At 41.5% G+C, this 22240-nt stretch overlaps 1 protein-coding gene across 7 annotated transcripts in view; it reads left to right on the top strand.

The window, feature by feature from the left end:
• Positions 1-2019: 2019 nt before the first annotated feature.
• The window catches only part of KYNU (kynureninase), a 61203-nt gene continuing 40982 nt past the window's right edge, over positions 2020-22240 (top strand). The window contains exons 1-5 of one of the 7 annotated variants that reach the window (XM_085584129.1): positions 2042-2174; positions 2286-2365; positions 9885-10075; positions 15337-15457; positions 22065-22147. In XM_085584129.1, coding sequence (XP_085440255.1) covers positions 9907-10075; positions 15337-15457; positions 22065-22147 — 373 coding nt within the window. In that variant the 5' untranslated portion in view covers positions 2042-2174; positions 2286-2365; positions 9885-9906. Of the gene's footprint in view, positions 2175-2229; positions 2366-4730; positions 4845-5125; positions 5534-9884; positions 10076-15336; positions 15458-22064; positions 22148-22240 lie in introns of those variants that run through there. The other 6 variants (XM_085584126.1, XM_085584128.1, XM_085584130.1 and 3 more) reach the window with 6 other exon arrangements.

The raw sequence follows: 22240 nt of genomic DNA, 5'->3' as shown, positions 1-22240 counted from the left end.
TTTCCTTTCCTTTCCTTTCCTTTCCTTTCCTTTCCTTTCCTTTCCTTTCCTTTCCTTTCCTTTCCTTTCCTTTCCTTTCCTTTCCTTTCCTTTCCTTTCCTTTCCTTTCCTTTCCTTTCCTTTCCTTTCCTTTCCTTTCCTTTCCTTTCCTTTCCTTTCCTTTCCTTTCCTTTCCTTTCCTTTCCTTTCCTTTCCCAGCACAAGCTCAGTTTGTTATTTTCTATCCTGCCTTTACTTCTTTTCCCCCTCCCTGAGCCTTCTTCAGGTGGTAACTGCTGCAAGAGCTTAAAAACAAGAGTGAAAAGTGTGTGAAGTGCATTCACTTTTATGGAGCTGCAAACAAGGGAAAGGGGAAGGAGAGGAAAGGCACCGGGGTCGTTTGCCTGAGCTCAGTTCATGTCCTCAGCTATTTGTCAGCCTGCAATGGTGTGAAGAGCATCATAAAAGACATGCTGCACAAACATTTAAGACAAAAGGAAAGTTCTGGTATTGTGGGAAGCCTCTGAGTGAGGTATTGTTGTTATCCCATTGCATCTGGCTTGTGGCTGGGGTCTGATTTCCCCTTTCTCAGAAGCTCTGTGACCACAGGCAGGAAATGTGCCACAGGCAGATGAAGTTGGTGGTTGTGTTGTTCTGTGAGATGTGGACACCCAGCTGCTCACCTGGGGGATGAGGAAACCGTGGCTAGGTAGAAAGAGGCTACATCTGATAGAGAAACACCTATAAGGAACCTTGCAGAAAGAGCAGGTTTGATGGAAATCCATCCCCAAGGCACACAGTTTGACTTTTAGCAAGCAGCTGCCATGAGAAAAGGAGGTCCCACGTTCCCCAATTTTCTTTCAATCTCTCAAATGCCACCTCGGCCATCACACTACTGCTCTTTCAGGAAGGGATAGGTACATCCCCCCTCCTGTCCCCTGATAAAAAACACTCAAAACGTCCTTGCTTGTCCTTGTCCTTATCCAGAGCAAACACTGAGACCAAATATTTGACCAGAGGTGGGATAAATATCTTATTCTTTGCAAAACATTAAGATCAACAACAGTGAAAACCCATTCCTTATAGCAATAGGCTTGGAAAAAAAAAACAATGTATGTGTGCCTCAAGCCTGGAAATGCAGGTGAGGGCAGAGAAGCTACAGTCATCTTTTATTAGCAGCAGCTAACTTGGAGAGACACAAGGAAATTTCATCTATTCAAAATGTGTTCTCCTGCTGCTGCAGATACCATGGAGTTATCAGAGCCATGGGGAGTTGCTGCTCTTGTTTCCTTTATGTGGAAATCACTTGACTCTCATTCCCTTATTGTCCCTCTCTGGGTATAACTATTATCAGTGCAGCAGTGCAATAGTTCTCCTTAAATGTTTCTACAGAAAAGTAAATAATTTCTTATTCCTGTATTTTTTTTTTCTTTTTTTTTTCATAGAGTCACTACTTTGAGAATATATTTTAAAGGACAAATATTATGTTTAATGACTCAGAAAGAAATGAAAATTATTACTAATATAGAGCCTGAAGAGAAACAACACTAGGAGCAGGTCACATAACGGGAAAAAACATGTATCTATTTAGAGAAGATGTGCCTAACAATCTGACTGAAAAAAAAATAGGGAAAATCCATTCAGACAAGGAGGAAGGTTTCAGTAGCTCATTTTGGCTACTCAAAGGGCAATTAATTATTTAGCAGGAGCTACTAATGACTGCTTCATAAATAAATAAAAAAATAAACACTGGATCATCATTATAGGGAGTGAAGTTTCTGTAAAGTAAAGTTTAATGGACTGAATGAAGTATTTTTTTAGTTTTAATCAGAAGACCAAAAGTTAAAATCAGACAGCCAGAGCAATCCACTCTTGCTAAAAGGTCAAATATACATGTTCCCTTCAAATAACTTCAGGAGGAAAAAGCAACTCAGCTGGGGCTGAGTGGGAGGGAGGAGAACCTGTTAAGTGAGGTGCAGGTGTAGGGCATCCTTATCCCACAGGGTTTAAATGTGACCTGAGGTAACAGAGGAGCTTTTGGGAAGAGCAGGGCTGCTGAAGGAGTGGAGAGAAAACAAAAGTGATAAGAAAGTTGTTATAGCAAGCTCAGCAGGGAGGAGACCAAAGGTTTTATGCTGTGGTTTACTGAACGATTGCTGTGAAGCCTGAGGTGAAATGCATCGTGCCATCACAAGGTACAGATGGCGTGGTTTAAAAAATAGCTGTGGGGCTTGCCTTGTAGATACAGACAATCCTGGTTTCTCTAAGCATCTGTGCCTGAGCAGAGCTCTGTGCTGCTTGGACAGTCACTGCTTTGCTGCTCCTTTCCTGACTGCAAGAACCACAGTTTTCCTGCCTGAGGGTCTTCCAGGCCGTCTCATTGTGGGTAAGACCTGTCTATTCCAGTTAGAGAGAACCCTCCTTTGTTTGCTGGATCATTTTACCCTCTTGACAGCAAGAAAGCTCAGGGCTAGCAGTGCCAAGGCAAGCTTTCATGTCCTGATGGACCCAGTGTGCTGGCATCCCATCTGGCAGGGGCTGAGTTTGCTGTAGGGTGCCCTTGGTTATTTGTTGTTGTCACATGCCTTCAGAAGATGGAATATGTTTTGTTAAATTAGTTTGTTACAACTTTTACTGGTGCTCCTGTGGAAAAGCTCAGACAGTTCCTTCTGCTCCAGGGACAAGGCTCCCTTGGCTGGGGCTTGAGGAGTCTGTGGTCAGTCTGGGAGGGGCAGTGATGGATGGCAGATGGGCACAGCAAAAAACTGGGGAGGAGGCTGAGATGAAGCACTGTCAGCACACCTGAGGATTGGTGTGGGTGGCTCAATGTGGTTACGAGGCAAGGAGGATGCTGGTATGGGAAATGTGTTTTCCTGCCCACCCCTCAATCCCTCCTCTGCCCCAAGTACCCCACACAGCCTTTAGTTACAGACACACAGAGCTCCTTTTATTCTTCTTTCCCCTTTTTTAAACTGTCTGTCAGATGTTCCTGCATTCCCATCATGCTCCTAGCAGCTCCTTTGGGAGGGTGAGGGCTGAGCTGCCCTCGGTTGCATTCTCTGCCCACCAGGACTTTGCTATCTCGTGTGGCCTCACTCCCTTGGTCTTGCTATAACTTTCAGCAGCTTCTTCTCCTCTTCCTGTCCTCTAGCTGCTTCACAGCAACACAGGAAAAAAAAAAAAGAAAACACACACAAAAAAAGGAAACACCAAGAGAAAAACCCAAAAAGCCCAGGCTATTTTGCTTGTTCTGCTGCTAAAAAAAAAAAAAAAAAGTATCCAGCCTATATGTTTGCTGATGTTTGAGCCTTGAATTTAGGGGCAAAAAGATTTTGTCTCTGTTTTCCTTTCATTCCAGCAGAAGGGTTGAGAAGACCAGTTGGGAAGAAGGGCTCAATATTCCAATTCTCATAAAAGTCTGCAAGCATATGGCCTTTGCCAGCACAGCTGCTTTCCTGCCACCATCGACAATCAAGGTTAAAATGCACGATGCTCATTCAAAGGGAAATGCAGTGGGGAAATTTTCACTCCACTGTTTGTGCAGTTTTATTTCCAAAGGCAAATTGAAAAGTTGCAGTGTATTTCAGCTTGATTTGACCTAAATGGCCAACCAAACAAGAAATAAATACCCTTTTTGGCTGCGTTTGACTTTGGATTCCTTTTGCTTCAGTAGCTGACGTGCCCCAATCTCCTGCTTCTTTCTCAGACCAGACTCCGGGCAGGATCAAGTTTCATGAGCAGCAGTCCCATTGTCCTGTTGGTGGAGTAAACAAGCTGAGTTTGTAGGAAGCCCCAGAAAAAGTCATTTGACAGTGCAAAAGAGGGCAATGATATTTCAGGAACTGATGGATAGAGGTCAGCTCTATTTTGAGTCAATATTAAGTGCTCTGTGTGGTTGTTTTGTTGGGCTTTTTTCTAGCAAAGAGGATGAAATATTACGGTTCAAGAGTGTCACATCTATTGGTGCTTACTGAAAATGGAAATCCAGATAATAAACAAGCATTACTGCAGGGGTCTGGGCACACAGAACTCCAGGATGGAGATGTATCTCTGAATTACATTGTTAGTCCACAACTCTGACCCTCCTGCCCCTATATCTCTCCTCACAGCTCCATTATATATTTTTGTGGTTTTTCTTTTTTTTTAATAAACCCTCCTCTGAAGCTTTACAGAGGCTGGATGGAAGCATTTTTTTCTTGTTACTTATTCCTGTGTTCTAGCTGTGTGTAGGAATGGGTGTCACTCCAGCTTGAATGGAGGGGATTGAGCAAACACGTGGCTGGTTTGAGATAATGTTTATAGAGAGCAAAGAGAGAGATATCAACTCTGTTCATTCCTAATTTCACCTTCAGTTCTTCCTCTGTTTCTCAGCCTGGCAAATCTGCATTCTGTGTAAATTCCCACCACTCCCTCTGCCATGTGGTTGCAAACACTACTGGCTTCTTGCTGTTCTGCTGTCGATTGTCTCCTTCATGAAAGGAAAAGTTTGGTTTAAAACCATTTTCATTACAGCTGTGTTTATTTTCCCATGCCCATATGGAAGAATGGTGCCTTCTTATATTAATCAGAGATTTAAATTTCGCCATGGTGACAAAGGAGAAGATAATAACAGGAGAAATAATTCTATATACACCTGGTTTTTGGTTAACTCGGAGATCATGTGGTTGGTGGGGTCAGAGTCTGGGGAACCAGGCATGTGACTGTGGCTGTTTCTCCACACAGCAATGAGTATTTGCTCAGGACTTTCATCACCCCTCCCAGGAACAGCTGCCGACCACAGGGCAACGTGGTTTCACTCCAGAGGAGAAAAGATGAGTTTTCTATGTAAAATTACTTTTAGCACCATAGCGCTTCTTGACATGAAGGTCAATAAGTGCCTAAAATACTCAAAGTAACTGAGTTTAATATAATTCCTCTCTGTCACATTCCTTGCTGCAGCTGTGACACTGTGCTGTATAACTTATTTAATTATACAGTGGTGGTTGCTGCTGCGTGTCTGTTGTTGGAGATGTTATGAATATTTAGATTTTTCTTTCTCTCCAGTTCTGTAATTTAAACAAATTCACTGAAGTGTATTTAACCTGAAGTAATCTGGGCCGCACTGCATGCTGCTTTGGGCTGTGCTGTTTTAGAAACTTCCTTCTGCACAATCGTATTCAAGCAAAGCAATTTCTTTGGTGTAAAGACGGGAGGGGAAGCAGCCCTTGCACGCTGAGCAGTTCTGGAGCTCCTCTTTTGTTTGTTTTCTAACCCAGCCTCAGTTATTGGTGCTTTCAGTGGGTGTATTTTGACAGCCCGGACCTGTGCTGCAAAATTCCCCACCCACACGGTGCACACCCCCAGGTTTCCTCTCCAGAGGGTGAATTTGGACACCAGCCCCAACATATCAAAGGTCTGTGGGCTGAGCTGTGTTAGGCAACCTGGAGAGCAGCTATTGGAGGGCAGAAAGGGCAGGACAGGCGTTCTCCATGAGAAACCCTTTTCCCTTGAGGATACGGCGCCAAGTAGGGATTCACTGTGTGCCTGTCAGCACTGTGCTGGGTAGGAAGACTGTGAGTAACATCTTGGAATATTTAAAGAAAATGTTTTTAAGGGGAGAGTTAAGGGAGCTTTACTTTTCTTTTTTTTTTTTTCCCTTTTTTTTTTTTTTTTACAAAGACATCAAGACAGAGGGCAGATCCATAAAGATATAAGCGGATCTAAAACAGGACAAATTATCATTCTTATAATTAAGCCTAATGGACCTTCCTGAGGAGGTTTGATAAGATGACTTGCTAATATTCACTCTTTTTTTTTTATTTAGTCAGTAAATTATGCATAAAGGACAAAACTGAAATAATCACCCAGACATTCACCTCACTTGTGCCTGACTAATTCTCATCCATTGTCTTTCATAGCTTTAAAATGGGAAATAAGTAGTAGAGGCCAATGTTTGATAGGGGCTGATAAATTATGGAAAAATTACTTTTTTTCTTAATATAAGTTGCATGTGATCTTTTTGAATATGAAAGATTGCCTGCAGTCATAATTGAGTTTTTACATTGAGTCAGGGTGTAGTACAAGCCAAGTCCTGCGGAAGAGCAGAAGAACAAAGAAATAAGAAAAAAGTAAAAATATACTGACTTCATGTCATCTGTTAAGTCAAAAATTGTAATAAATTTTCAAGGAAAGAAAGAAGAAAACCTAGTCTAGTGGAAGGTATCTCTGCCCATGGCAGGGATTGGAACAAAGTGGCCTTTAAAATCCCTTCCTACCCAAACCATTCTGGGATTATATAAAAACACCTGAATGACTTTTTTTAGAGTAGGTAATGGAGACAAATTGTTTCTCTTAAAACTTCTCTAAGCTATGTGAAAAAAATATTCGGGTAAGGAGCCATGTTTATCAAAGTGGGACTTGCATTTTCCACTGATAGGTCTGAATTTCAGTTTGAAGAGGTTACTGAATATTTTCAGTTACAAGGAGATAAATTGTGCTGTTCTGATATAAATGTTTTTGCTCTACATGTAGAAAACAACAAATGACTCATGAATTATTATAAAAGAGTTGCACAGGACTCTATTCTGAAAATAAAGAAAATAAAATAATGTTAGTCAGAGTTAAGGGGGAGTGGGAAAAGCCAGCCCCAAGCAATTCTGGAACTCCTCTCTAGGAAGCCTAATTCCCACTCAAAGGGCAAAAGTACTTTCTTATTCTGCTCTCAGAATTGGATCTTTAGTTTTCATTCCTCAATAAGATTTTGATTGATTTTAATTTAGTAGTTTTATCTTAATAATGTTTGTATTAAATCAGATACCCCTGAACACTTAATCTTTTTTACTTCTAGACCTCTGTATTTAATATTATATTTGTTGTCAAAATCAAATATCAATAAGAATCAGAATAAATGTAAATCATTGATCAGATGCAGCAATGACAGGGAACCAAGAGCCTGATCCAAGGATTGCTGCCTGTAATAGAGACACAAGAAATTTATTTCAGTGAGGTTTGGCTCAGGCTCCAAATGGAACCAAAACCCACGTGTGCTTGACAGGTGGGTCAGTGAATGACCTGGGAGATGATGGCCATGAATCCACTGCAATAATTGGGTTAAAAGATGTTAAAACTTTTTTAAAAATGGTGACTGCTGAGATAAATAACAGGAATTCCTAAATAATAGGGAACTGTGCTGTGCTCATGCGGTGTAGAGCAGGGAATCCACAGGCTGGGTGAGAAGAATGGGGTTATAATACCAAATAGTCCTTCAAGCACCCTTTTCATCCACCTCCTGATCACAAATTTCAGGGCAATTACCTCAGTGGTCCCCGGAGATGAATGCTGGAGGCTCTCAGACCCCCTTTAGGCTGTTTTCAGAAGAGGACAGAGGTGATGGCAATATTTCCTAGGGACCATGGGGGCCGAGCATCACTGAACAAATATTCTTAACTCAAGATTCATCTGTTTAGAGAGCTGAAGAGGCTCCTTACCTCCAGGAGGTATTGTCACCAGGGAGTAAAATTTAAAAAAATGAAAAATAAATATCCAGGCATTTACTTGAGTAGGAAGGGGATTTTACAGAAAATACTGCACTGGCAATTCTTTTACCTTGAAGGAGACAGTCAGGGAGACATGGGTTTCAACCCCTCATATAAGGATTTTTTAAACATAATTTGCATTAACTACTCATTATTAAAAATAGAGGGCTCTATCTTTATTATGTATGTGCTGGACATACTTTGATAATGGCATCAGGACATCCATGCTGGGGTTGTAAATCAAATAAACAAGCTTTGGAAACAAAACCTAGTTCTGCTTTCCAAGTGCTGATCCAAGTATTGCTTGGAAATAAGCTCTCATTAATCCTGTAATTTGGAGAAGTGAAACTTAAGTTACTCTGTGTGTATAATGAGGTGACTGCATTAGTGATGGCCATGGTGTCTGTGACCATAACTTGCTTTTCTTGTTGGTTCACAACACCTGGAGGAAATAAAGATCCCTAAGCCATCCTCCCTGGTGTTTGCCAAATCGGGTGCAGAAGGTCCTGACCTGCAGAAAAGCACCTCTGTGAGTGACATCCCAGCAGGGAACAGAGGTCTTGGATCAGCTGCTCAGCTGTGGAGGAGCCGAGGAGCAATTCCCTGGGGCACAGGGAGCCTGGTCACACCTTCCCCAGGGCTTTCAGTGGGGTGGCAGCTCCTTGGGAGTTGGGGCCACTTGAGCATCACCCCCAGCTCTGGGTGTAGCACTCTTCCTCCTAGAAACCTTGAAAATCACTCTGAAAACCAAGACGCTCAAATATCCCCCCCTGCTGAAAAATATTTTTGCCATTTTATTTTCCTTTTCACCAGCTAAATGATGATTATGGTGAATGAGTGGGAATGATAAATTTGGTGACAATGAGGAGGTGTGAACAACCTGTGTGGAGACAGCATAAAAATAGGATGTCTCCAATAACTCCCAGGGGAGGGTGAACACTGGCTAAATGAAAACTGTTGTGTGAAAGAACTCTGCTGGCATTTCTTTTTTTTTTTTTAATTCTGCATGCTGGTGTGAGGGGAATAATTGTTATTGTGTAAGATATCCAGTCTGAAGGGGTAAAAGATGATGTTCTTGTCATGAAACCAAATAATAGCAGATTAAAGCAGGTAAATAGCATCATGCTGGCCATTTGGCCAGAGTTAAAACAGGTTTGGGTTAATTAGCACTAAGGAGGCTGTGCTGTTTGGGGAGTTTATATTTAAATACCAAGCGTTGTCCTTCCCATATGTGTTGACAAAACTCTTCTCAATAGTCATCTGTTGTTCTATCCACAGCTCGTTTCTGATAGCTATATGTAGGATATTTTGGCTTTAAGAAATGAGAGCTTATGGAAGATATGTGCTTAAAGAGTTTTCTTTCTCAGAGAGAAAAAGTGAAATTCTCCAGTGGCTCTGCATTCCTTGTTATGTGCTAATCTATCCTATTTCAGCCTATCCCCTCAAGGGTTCCTTTGCACCAAGGGGATGTTAAAAGGCAGAGACTGTTGTGTGGGGTAATTCCACATTTCCCTAAACTGGGGCAGCCACCAAGCACCTCACTGAGCCTCTTGGCTGCCTGCTGCCACAAAACACAGCAGGGAAGTCTTGCCCTAAGGTGCAGAGTGTGTGCTGCAAGCCTTCTGTGCCAATGGCAAAGCCAAGGAGCACAGTGGTGTCTCTGAGCATTACATTTACAGGACTCTTTTCATATCAAGATCAACGAGCTTGTAAATTTTGCAGTTAGTTTTGGGCGTTCTCTTAGAATTCATGGGCTGTCATATTTCCGATTTCACTTGGGCTTCTCTTCTTTCCCAGGAGAAACAGATCTAAAGCAGCAGGATATTTGGTGTAGCTGAAAGGAAATATTAATTCAAGGCCCTGATCTTGAAAGCCTGGCACCTGCATCCTGCCTGCTCTGCCCTTGCACATGAGCACGGCCGTATACAAACACCCCCTCCAATTTGTGAGGAAAAAATGCTGAAAGAGGCTGAACATTGCACAGCCTGGAAACAACTTCAGTGTGTCTGTGCACCTGCTATTCTTAGGAGCTCAGACTGCAGGAACAATAATGCTGCCTCTGGCTTTGACGTCTCCAGACTGTGAGTGACACTCCAGCATTTGGAGCTGCTGTCAGGCTGGTGGGACAACTTAGAACAGGCTGATAAAGTTTAAAAAGAGAAGAGCTTTGTATCTACAGAAGGGAAAGAAAAAAAAAGCCCTTGGCGGTTACAGCAATATGCTGCCTTGGAAATATTTGATCAAGTTTACCATTCTATTCAGACACTTCACTTTTTAAAAGCTTTAAATCAAGTAAGTTTGGGTCTTGAATGGTGCAGCTTCAGTGGCTGCTTATCAGCCACTTGTGACTATGCAAACTGCAGAAGCTAAACTGCCATTTCTGATTTTCAGGTGAAAATTGAATGACCTGAAAATGGATCCATCTTCTCCTGTGCACCCAGCAAGCATTTTGGAGCAAACTGCTTTGCAGCTCAGATGCAGTCCCATGGACAAAAAACTCGCTTTCCACTTAGATGAAAAAGATGAATTAAAGCATCTTCGGGAATGTTTCTGTGTCCCCAGAGTCAAGGATCTGCCTCCAAGTGAGAGTTATAATTGCTGTAGAGGGAGGGGGAAAGGGCTGGGCTTCACATCTTCTGCATGTGTTTATCACAAGTCTTTAGAAATCATCGTCACTTATGAGATAATTGAGCAATTGTAGTCATATCTGAGCACAGAATGTCCCCGCTGTTGCTAAATCAATCCATCAGCTTATTCTAGCACCAAAAAAGCTCTGTGTTCTCGTTGCCATCCTGTATCAAATGTGAGGATACAGTGGTGCTTATGCTGTCAGTCAGCAGCTTTGAACAATGTAGTGACTGATTGAAAATTATAGGCAGGAGCTTTTCTGTCTAATGGCTCGAAACAGCAGCCTCGCTTGGGAAGCTCAGAGCAGTTGCTTCCTTGGTGTGATTCAGCTTGGAATTATCTGTCTGGTTACAATTATTTTAGTTAATGAAAGAGGTAGTATATATATTATGTGAACATTTATGTCTTATTGCTGGTGGTGGAGCTATTTTCTCACTGAGGCCAAGTGGAAGACCGTGCCTCAGAACAAATAATTGATCTGAGCAAATAATTCATAATGAAGCCTTTTATTTGAAGATATTTTCCATTTTCCTCATGAATTGCCTAAAATAGATAGCTTCACTGAAGTCAGGTGCTATGTGAAATTGTTCTGGATATTTTTTCCTTCTTTCCTGTTCCACAGGTTGCTTTGAGGAGGCTGTGGCGTGTCTTGGCATGGGGAGGGCTTGGTGTGGAGGCACGAGGGGTGGAAAAGGGGATAGGCTGAGAGGGAAGCATTTGCTCAGACCATCAAAACTAAAACCCAGCTCCAACTTTTTTTTGGTACCTGCAATAGCGACCATGTTTAGCCAAATTCCTGCAGGGAAACCTGGTGGGAGCAGCCACCTACAGAGGCAGCAAGGCCCTGGTCTCTTCTGCTTCCCAAGTCCTGTCTAGGCTTATTTTTGTCTCCATTACATGGAGAGAAGAAGCTGTGCTGGCTCTGCAGGCCCTGGTCACTGCATACTGGAGAAATGGCAAATTATTTCCTTAGATGGTGAACACACACAGGCACAGTCACTCTCCTCCTTTCCTGACATGGCTAAATGTACCTATTGAAAATGAAGGGAAAAAAATATTATAGAACTTCCTTGAAATGTTTTTTTCTTCAGTTTGCAATGAATGAAGACAGAATTTTCTGCAGATTTTCTTTTTCTGAAAGGACATTACTGATGGTAAATGAGAAATTACAGGTGCATTCACCAAAGTGTGTCCAGTAAGGGATTATGATAGAAAATGGTGTCAATAGTTTGAATTCCTGGACATCTTTTGGAACAGTCTGTATTCAGTATCTACCTGCTGAGCAATGATGAGTGTTGGGAATGCAGTCTGCTCCTGCCCTTGGGACACAGGGATGATAAATCTCAGTTCTCTATGTTCTGGTGGTATTGTCTTATCTTTCCCCACATTTAAATCCTTGAGTTGTGTTGTTTCTATTATTCAGAGCAGGACTGGACACTTTGCAAATATTTAAACTGCGTGCTTCCTCCATGCCCCTGTAATTTTTCTTTATCATTTTTTTTTTACCCTCGTTGCTTAAGAGAGTTTCCTAAACCCCCTGTTTGGATATTTGACTCTTCTGTACTCAAAGCTCCTTCAGCTGCCACCATGGTGCTGCAAGATGTGCCACTAAAGCTGGGAAGATGCTGGAACACTTTCCCATGGCAGTGGTGCTGCTGGAATCCTGCCCAAGCAGGAGTTACAGCATCTTAGACTGCTGAATGTCAAATGTCTCTCCAGGATATCAAAGGTCACTTTTCAGTGCAGTGTTGTAGCAGCTTCAGATTAAAGAATCTTCTGAGAAGTACATAATGGTTTTGATACCCATGTGATAATTTTGGTTTCTTCCCTTTCAATATCCATTATTGTTTGGTTTTCAATTACCACAATATTTAGAGCTGCTGTGGGGTTTTCTCCCTGTAGTTACAATAATATTTAGTCCCCAGACTGTGCATAGATATATTTTAGTGAAGATGAGCAATGTACAAAGTAGTACCAGTTGAAAAGCACAGAAAACCCATTATTCTGGTGCTTCTAAATGGAGGGGTTTTTCCCTCCCCTTTTTTTCCTGTCCTTCTTTTATGTGCTTCAGCTGTCATCAGGAACAGCTTCCCTGCTGAAGAACAGCAGGGGGGTAAATATATATATATTTACATTGTGTGACTATACCATAGAGACAGATCTGCCATGACATTTATCTGTGCCCAGGAGCGGATGCCAGATAACACATTCCTGAAGATAAATGTCATTCCAGATATTAGCCATCAAATATTCTTTATATATTTACATAAAACATTACAATGAGGCTTTAAAATGAAATCTTACAAGAAGCAAATGAGAACATCTATAGGAGACAACAATAAGTTGACGTACAGGAAAATATTTAGGAAGTCATTAGAATAGTTTAATTTAGTTATCAAGTTAGAAACTGTCAGGGCTGTTTATTTGCTGTATCAATCAAGAGGAAACCAACAGCAGCCTAACTCCCTGCAAATCTGGGAGGTTTTATGTGCAAGCATGAGGGACAAGGCTCAGGTGAGAAAATGAGGAAAAGATGACAGCAGAAGATTTAGGGAAATGTTTGGATCCCGTTGCTCTTCTTCAAGCTGACAACAAAATCTCTTTAATTTCTCTTAAAGGGAGGCAGGAATGCCTGGATTGCAGCTGGGCACCAACTCCCCCATCTGATTAAGGCTATGGCTTGTGCTTTGTCACCTGCTAAAGGAGTAGGGTGTCATTTGGGAATAAAACTGGGTTTCTTGGGAATAAAAAGATGCCCTGGAGAGAAAGTGTTGAGCTGTATTTCCAGAAGAAATGGTTAAAAGTAGTGGTTAACCATAAAAATCTGGCTTTTTGGAGGGCTGGTGAGGGGAGTACAGGCAGTGTGAAAGAGATCTTTTATCCTTCAGCTAAGGACAGAGCTCAGATAAGTATAAGCAGATTTAGTCCTTTCTTTCTGGTTAATTAGCCCATTACATTTCCCCCCTTTTTTTGGTCTGAATATTTCTGACAATAAACTTGCTTTTTCTCTTAGGTTTAAAAGGTATAGAAATGCATCTTTAATGTAGATTAATGGGTAAAATTAGTATGCAAAGCAGTATATGTGATTAGATTTGACCAGTTTGCAGAAATCTGAGTAGTTGTGTGAATATATAATATATTTAATTAATCTTAATGCAAATGTATTCTTTGATCCAGGCTACTCTAGGAACACATTTCAATAATTATTTCTTTATTTCTTTGTCTTTATTTCCTCAGTTGTGTTTATTTTCTGTTAGAATATTTCAATATGTATTTCAAATCAACCACAGCTCCTCCAGAAAGTAACAGGGCCAATACTGTGAGAAATAAATGTAATTTGGGGAAAGGCAAGTGCTAGGAAAAAAGAATATCACAGTGAATGTGGAGTTGTTGGGGCATGAGGAGGCGCTGATCAGGAGAAATTACAAAGATGGTGAAAAAAACGAGCAGCAATGGTCCAAAATTAATCTTTTAGTGATGTCAGAGAGGAGGAAGCAAAGAGATTTTTGTCAAAAGAAAAAAAATTTCATCCAGATTTAGGGTTGATAACACCTCAAGAAATTATTATTTGAAGGAACAGGTATAAACATATATTTTATTTTGATAAAATAATTTTATCAAAAAGGCAATGCCCTATCTCTCCAACAGTGAACAGAAGTGTTTTTATTTAGAAAGGACTGTGGTGTAAGAGAAGCTGGCTTGCTGATAATTCCTCACCTGTTTTACTGCTTGGTGAGTATTGGCGAGATGGAACTCCAGATTCTTGAGCAAAGATCCTTCTCTCTAACCCCAGGGGGACAGTGTTATTGTGTTTCTTGGTAGGAAAAGAACTTTTAATACAATCAATTTGGGGGCATGGATGATATTTATGCCTCTCTGTTTTCATTCATATTACAATGGAGATGAAAAACAGACAGAGTATCTGCAAAACAGATTAGGCTGAGATTGCTCTCTGACTTATGCTTTTTAAAAGCCTCTAAAACTTTAATTAAGAAATTACCCAAGTTGTCTATACTCCTGAAAAAATGTGTTTCTGGGGAAGTTCAACAAATTTGGTAATTGTTAGTGGAAAAAGTATTAAGAAACCTTTTCCAGGCTGTTTTTCTACTGACCTTACAAAATTTTCACAGACTGAATTGATTTCTTATGGTTCATTTTTAGCATGTACCTTAACATGCTCATTCATTTGATCCTTATTCTGAGGGATATCAATTATATTTATCAAAATTGTATGTGATATTGGCTTTTAGGGGTATTGTAAGTATAGGTTTAGACAAATGCAAATTGCTACTTCTAGAAGGTCACCATCCCTTGTCCCTCCAAGAATCTCTAACATGAGAAGCAACAGAAGAAGGCTGTGTTTGGATTGATAGATGATGACACAGGGTAATTAGATTGTTCAGAGCCTCACTAGAGCTATTATTTATAAATTTCTACTGCCTTGCTTTTCTCCTAATCACTGAAAGGATTTGTCAACATAGATTTCCTCCTTCTCCTCAGATGATGACAGGAAGTGCAGCCCACAGTATTTGCTGACAAGACAAGAACTTTTGAGACTGCCTGAAAATATTTTCCTCAGCAATTGCATGTTTTCTGAATAGAGATGTAATCCTGCAGGGACAACTTACATGAAAGACACAGATTTGCCTAGTCCTAACTTTTATTAAAAGCATGATCCCAGTAGCTTCATGACTCAGAGTAGGCATATATTGGTGGTGGAAGAAAAGTGGATAGCCTGATTGGGAAATTACTTCCTGTTTACTCACTGTTGGTTACAGACCTAATAAAATTGGTGCCAGTGTCTGCTTCTCACACAGCCCCTGAGAGCTGGGGATTTAGAGATGCCTGAACTCTAATCAGCCTCAAAAATTGTAGGAGGAAAAGGTGAACAGCGGCTTGCAAATTGTCTCCTTAGGTGCTCCTCAGGGTTACCTGAGTGATGCTCTGGGAGAGAGGTCAGGATGTGGCACCTCTGTTTGCATGTGGGGACCATGATGTTCCAGGGGATGGGGGAAGGAACTGAGTGATGCTCTGGGGGTGGCACGTGTGTGTTTGGGGGGTGTGCACACCTGCTGGCCCTCCTGTGCTGTGTCCACTCGTGCTGTGATGCCCCTCCTGTGCTCTGTCCCACCTGCTGAGCTTCCCTTGCTCAGTCCCACCTGCTGAGCATCCCTTGCTCAGTCCCACGTGCATTTTCTTTGGTTTCCCTCCACAGCTGACCTGACTCTGGTGGACGGAGAGGAGAGCTGTGTGTACTTCGCTGGGAATTCTCTTGGGCTCCAGCCAAGAAAAGTGAAAACTTATTTGGATGAAGAGCTGGACAAGTGGGCTCGGACGTGAGTATCCTGCAGGGTGTGCCAGATGCTGGCCTGAGCTTCAGAGGAGCTCTTTATTTTGGGATCTGCCTTGGAACTGCTTGAGCAGCAGAAGAGTGCATTAAAAGTACTGCAGCCCAGGAGTAAAAGATGTTCAGTGTTTCCCTAGCACTGTTTATATCTCTTTTAAAGGCAGGAGTAATAAAACAGGCAGACAGACCCTTGCAGCTGTGAGAGCCTGTGCTGTATGTGGTGGCTCTGCTTGGCTCACCTGGAGGACCTGTGCAGTTTAACCCTTCTCACCCTGCAGTGGTTATAAAGTGTCCCTACAAAGCACTCAAACCTATTTGGTTGCTGCTGCTTGCTGGTAAATGTGGTGGGGTTCCAAGCCCTGTGATTTTCTAATTAATGGTTTTAACTGTGTGATTCAGGCCTCGCAATGAGCAGTTCCCCTTGAAAAAGCACTGAACGAAGGTGATGCTGCAGCCCATGCTGGCAGGTTTTTGGCTCCTCTTAAACCAGGTCTCTGCCTGACAAGTTCATTTTATTTAGAAAGAAGCATTCCTGTCTTCTCAGTATCATCTCAGCGAGGAGCTGAGTGTGAATTACAAGCAGCTTTGCTAAATCAACCTGATGTAAAAGAGGATAAAATAAAGACACATTGAGGGAAAGGGACACTGTCATCATAACAAATGGGGAACTTTTTAATATACACGGGGGAAAGAAAAAGCTTTTTTTGCTCTTTATTTAGTTTTTTTTTAATATTATGTTCTGTTCCATTAAGAGTCTGTGCTTTGAGATCCCCAGCACCTGCCTGAGCAGCTGGAGCAGGGATGAGTAAGGAAAATGATGAGTAAAAAACAGAGAACTGAAGGTGGGAAAGGAAAATAACATCCAGATGAGTGAGTGAGCTGGGCGAGAGATGAACTCTTTTATAGGGTGCGGGATATGAGTGGAACAGATGTGATTTCATGGTGAGAGAGCAGAGGAAATATGGAGAGGCAGAAGAGGAAAAATGAATTCTGCTAAGTGGGCAGCCTTGTTTCAGCAGGAATGGTTGAGATGGAGGCTTCTCAATGCAAATGTGAGAAATCTGTAGCTGCTCTTCCACTTGTAAATGTATGAATGCTGAGAGCTCGTCAATATGGTTTATTGATTCCTGTTTTTCACCTGTATTTTTATAGGTGAGAAGGCTGAGAATGAGAGGGAATGAGTGGGACTTTGGGAAGAGCTCGTTCCTTCTGGTTATTCAGGCAGCACAGCAATGCAGTTTCTCCAGTCGTTTGAAAAAATTGCAACCCTGTCCATTTCTGTGCTGTTATCCCACTTTGTCAGGGAAACAGCTGAGCTCCTTCAAAAGGCAGAAGTCAGATAACATTCTTAGAGTGATGCACTGGGACTGCAAATGTATTTCAGCTCCCTCACTGTATCTTTTCACTGCCTCACTTCTATTCTCGTGTTTGTCTTTGCTGCAGTGAAAGATGAGTTTTTCCTCAGTGACTGTAAAAACCTGGAAGAAAAAGGTAGGCAGTGTGTTCCTTCAGATCACAAGTGCCTTCAGGAACTGTATCTAGGGGGGAAATATGGCTCAACAATGATTTCAAGCCACTGCAAGAGAGGGAGCAAAACTAGAAAGGCTGTTTGCCAAAAACACAGCTTGGCCTCAAAAGCCTTACCCAGAATAAATCAGAAAGTTTAAAAGCAAATTAAAACCAAAACAAAACCAAAGTACCAACTAAGCAAAACCCCCCAAATTAAGATCAACAAACAGAATAAAATCCTGAACCTCAAGCAACTGAGACAGAGTACAATCAAGCTTATTTTGAGGAGAAGAGTGTATGCTTAGAAAAGGTGGTGAATGGAATGCAAAGGAATAGATGGCTGAAGGCACAGAATTGAGTACTTTTATTCCAGTCACCAAAGAAAGCTTAGCAAAACCCAGTCTAAGTTGGTAGCTGTTCTCAGCTGAAGGCTGTTCAGTGGCTGTTCTGTCAGCAGTGTGGGATGTAGTGGCTCTGGCTTAGATAAATAAGTAGCAAGAACCTAGGAAATGGCATGCAAATTAGGTGCATCCATCAAGTCAGCAATGGTATAGATTCTGGCTTTCTTATAAATTGGTTTATTGCATTTTCTGTTTGTTGTGCCTTGGGACCCCTCTCAAAGAGTTGTGAGTCTATTTAAATGGCTTTCACTGCTCGTAGTTAAGGGCAAGAGTGAAAAGGAAGATTACCCAGAGCTGGTCAAGGGCAGGGGAGCTGTAGCTTTATCTCCAGGTAGTGATGGTAACTCATCAGGCAAACAGCTGGCAGAGAAAAGCATGGAAAAGCCTCTCTCTTGTTGTGTTTCCTCTTAGTGCCCACCTTTCCCCACCTCCCCTTCGACTGAGGGGTTCCAGCTCTCATCCTATACCTCCCACATACCTCCTCTGGATTTGTATTCTTTCTCTCCACAGCCCTTTCCACTGTTTCTTATGCCAATGTAGCAAGATTACAAATCCAAGCCACTGGCATTCTTAGCATGGATTTAAAAGCAGCCTCTGAGGTTTCATCTTTCAGTTATGATTTCAGCTAAATTCAAGATTTATTGAATAAGGGGTGAAAATGGATGAAGAGTTTTCCCCTCATGTTTGGCCTAGAATAGCCAATAACCCAGTGTTTAAAAGTCCAAACTTCAAGAACCATTTTTGGTTGGATGAAGGCCAAGAGATGCTTTGCAGTGCCTTGTTTCCCCTCTGCTCTGCCAGAACTGGTTAAGTAATTAAAATATTTTATAGAATCATTACTGTGTGTGAGCATACTCACTGCAGCAGGCAATGTCTCTCATCTGAATAACTCATTAAAGTGGAACAATTAAAACAGAAGGGAGCCTGCTGTAGCCAGTTGTGCTCCTGTGAAGGGCTGGCAGGGTGACTGGGGAGAGGGGAGCCTGCTGCACACAAGTCTTGAAGACTGGAGTTGTTGAGCAAAATTAAGGCTGAAAGGGAAAATGATCATTCTCTGTGGATGTATCAATGTAGGAGGAGGAAGGAACCACTAATATGAAAAGTATGTTGGCATAGTAAATATAAACAAGGAATTACTGAATGGAAGCTAGAAATAAAACATATATATACTTCTAAGCATTGAAGTGGTCTGGCAAGAGGCTGACATGGACAAAGACTATTAACAACCTCCTGGTCTGAGGACGGTTTATAAAACACTTGCAGTAGCAAAGACCATTTTCAGTAAGTCAGAAGGTATCTTTGGGTTTGTGTGCTGAACTAGTCCTGCAAGATATGAGAATGCTGCAAACAGGAGTGCAGCTTGGCCAAGCCCTGCTGGACAGCCCCTCCTCTCCTGCCATTCTCAGCACTCTGCCTTCCAGCAGCTTCTGTGGTAGAGCTGCAAATTCCTGTTTTAATGCCCTGGGATTTTCAGCTTTGTCTTTAATCTGCTGGTCCATACAGTTCTTTATCTTTTGATATGCCTTCCCTTTTTTTCTGGCGGTTTCTTTACTTGAAACCTTGGTCCAACTTAAGAGTCTGTACTGGCTCATTAAATACCTTGCATCATTTTTGGCAAAGGAGCAAGAAGGAAATTTGCACTTGAACAAGATTTGGATGAGCGCAGAAGATTCCTGAAGATGGCAATTAATTTAAATTCCTTTTCTCACCGCCTTTGAAACCCTGGGATCATCTCAGAAAATGTGTTTCCAGCTCCCCTAGCAAGCTTTAAATCAACCAGACCTCAGCGAATAAAACATGGCATTGTGATTTCCTGCCAAATTGAAAATAAAATGGTAACCAACTAAAAATTAATTTGCACAATGAGAAACTCTCATAGAAGTTGAAGAAATATCTGGTTGTCTGATGTTCTGTGATTTGATGGGTGAAGTTTTGTATTCATTAATTTTGATACCTCAATTTAAATCTCTTTTGCTACCTAGGGGGCAGTGGATGAAAAAAGGGATGTAGGCTCTCCATGTATGAGGGGAATGCCAGAAGCATTTGTGTCCTTAAAGATTATTACCCCCAGTGCCTACCAGAGCTGAGAGATGGGTGGTATAATATACAGAGATATAAATTCTCTGAGGCAGAGCATAGAATTTTACAACCTAAGTGTAATAGGATGTATTGTGCCATCAGCAAAGTCTACAGAGTTTCATGTGATTAAAATAAAAAAGGGGTCCAAGAATATGCTTTTAACTACCATTTTAGAGGCAATAATTTTTGTCTCTTGGCATTTATATTGGCCATCAAGAGGGAGGCAAGCTGTAAGCTGTGCCGTAATAATAATAATAAGAATAATAATGAATGCTGCCTCTCCCTCCTTTCAATATGGCTAAATGTCCATGTTCTCCTCTCAAAATAAAACATTCTCATGACCAAAATCTCACAACTGTTTTCATGATAACTTGGAAATTTATTCTGAAATTCTGATAGTGCTGTGTGCTGATAGAGAGAACTTTCATTAGTAAATTCCCATTAGGATGACACTAATGGCTATAAAATCAGAGAAAGCTAATGAAAGAGAGTCCCATAGGTAGTTAGGACTTATTTTTCCCATCTTATTATATTTGCTATCCTCTTTCAGAAATACAGATTCCCTCAGGCTTGGGAACCACTGAAAAATCTTTGGGGGTTTTATTTTAACAGACTGTATTATCCTAAAGTCCCTTGATCGCTGTATTACAGTAAAGAATAAGACAGGAAATTACCAATAAATGTCTTGCTGTTTGTGAAACATATACCCCTGTCTTCAGGGAATGCAGCTGCATTTTGGGCTGATAGAAGGGAGGACATTTTAGCACAACTCCTGCCCCTCACAGTATTTTCTCCCTTCCCCACCCACTGCCTTTATTCCTCATCTATGAGATGCTCTTGTAAATGAGGGTTATTTCACACTGCCTGCTCTCTGCTGTCGAGGACTCATCAGAGAGCAATTGTAAAATGGAGGAAAGCAGTCAGCTGCTGCACCAGGACCTCATCCAAACTGAGGAGCAGGGTCCTCCTTGTCTGTGTGGGACTGGACTTGTTGAGCATGTTATTTTATCTGTAAGAGGTGTTCAGCTGTACCTTTGCACTCCTTCCGTTATTCACCTAATCTAGCCCAAAATTAAATGAGGTTTTGTAAGGATGAGAGGCTTCAAATGGTTAATACAGCTGTGCTTTTTAAAAGCATCATCTCCCCTATATTTTAGGATTGTAGTTTTCTTTTGGAAATATCCCTATGAGGCATGAATTAGACTCAAGTCAATCAAAAAGGGTCTGACTGTAAAATGCACAGGTAATTTTTGCAAGAAACAGAATGAAACTCTACCTGAGAAGGAATAGTATAAGGTGGATAGGGAAAACCAATCTTTTAAATAGCCTTGAGGATGGGGTAATGTCTCATGTATCCTCTTTTCTCATGTCTTAATCTGCCAGCTGTCCTCCTATGATTTTGAGTGAATCTTGTGGGCCAGCTCTTCTTTAAAAGGTTTACTACTTTTTTTCCTTTTCTCTCACATCAAAGCTTTTAGGACTTCTTCTGCTCTCTACCCAGCTTCCTACTGGCTTTGTCTTTATTTTGAAACAGCTTTATACTCAACCTCATGCAGTCTGGTGTTTCTAACTCCACAAGTACCCTGTGGTGTTCAGCAAATATGAAAATCATCCAGTGTGAGATGGGAGCCCAGAGCAATGTTTTCCTGGATTAGCAGCATTATTACTTTTCTCAATCTGCCTCCATTTGCATTTAAATCTGTACTCTACACCCTGCATGTTTAAGAAAATAGACAACTTTTTATTTATATATGCATGGCAGATATATAAGAAAACTTACATGTTTTCTTCTCTGTCATAATTGCAGGAAAATTTAGTTCAGGGCACTTAATCCAGAACTGAATTTATACATCTGTCACTTCAGAGTAGCAACACACTTGATCTTAAGGTGACCATATGATCCCCTGCAGACAGGAGCAGTTTGAAATAGAAAGTTTTAAAATACCCTTTGTCAACTCAAAATTCTTTATGCACACTGAGATCTAGAACAATTTTCAGGGAGAAGAGAAGCAATAAAAATTAGCAAGCAGCTCTGTTGTTGCAGGGAAGCACCTGCCCCTGCATGAAGTACCCTCTGGTTTATGCAGAAGAGTCAGCTCAGACAGGAGATGCAGGAGGATGGAAATTGTTTCTGACAAGAAATATTCCTGCCTGGGTGCAAGGCAGTGTTTAAGTCTCTCATCCTCTGCCCTATCTAATGCCCAGCCTGAAATGCAGGTTGGGAAGTCTGTGGGGTGATCTCTGCTTTCTGTGCAGGGACACGAGCCTGGCTTAGCAGGTGCCATCCCACACTGGGATGCCCTGTCCCAGCTTTCCTTACAGAACCCATGTAGACTCTTCCAGAGGGCTTGTGAAAAAGCTATCATCTTTAATTCTGAGGAATTTCCAGAGGAATTCTGTGGGCCAAAGTAAATTTTCAAGCAACTGAAGTCCTGTCATAAACCAAAAAATTGCCTTTGTTCTCAGGTTTAATGGTATGAGAAAAGTGTTGTGCTCAGCTTAGGCAATCCTTATCCTCCAAATGTGTAGTCTACAAATCAGATATGATTCTTAGGACTGATCCAATTAGAATACCACACATTTTCATCATTTTCCTTTCCTTTTCAGAGGTGTCCATGGCCATTTCAATGGCCAGCGCCCGTGGGCTTTGGCAGACGAGTGCATCGTGGACCTGATGGCTGAGCTGGTTGGTAGGTGTGACACGCAGGGGAAAACCTTTCTCCAGAAATAAAACAAATTTTCCTTAGTGATGAATGCCTGATAATTCAGTTCTGATAGTCACT

This window comes from Lonchura striata, chromosome 7 (assembly GCF_050655825.1).
Source record: "Lonchura striata isolate lonStrDom1 chromosome 7, ASM5065582v1, whole genome shotgun sequence".
In the NCBI taxonomy this organism is placed as follows: Eukaryota; Metazoa; Chordata; class Aves; order Passeriformes; family Estrildidae; genus Lonchura; species Lonchura striata.
Note: the sequence above shows the minus strand (reverse complement) of the source record. Positions and strands in the feature narration are given on the sequence as shown.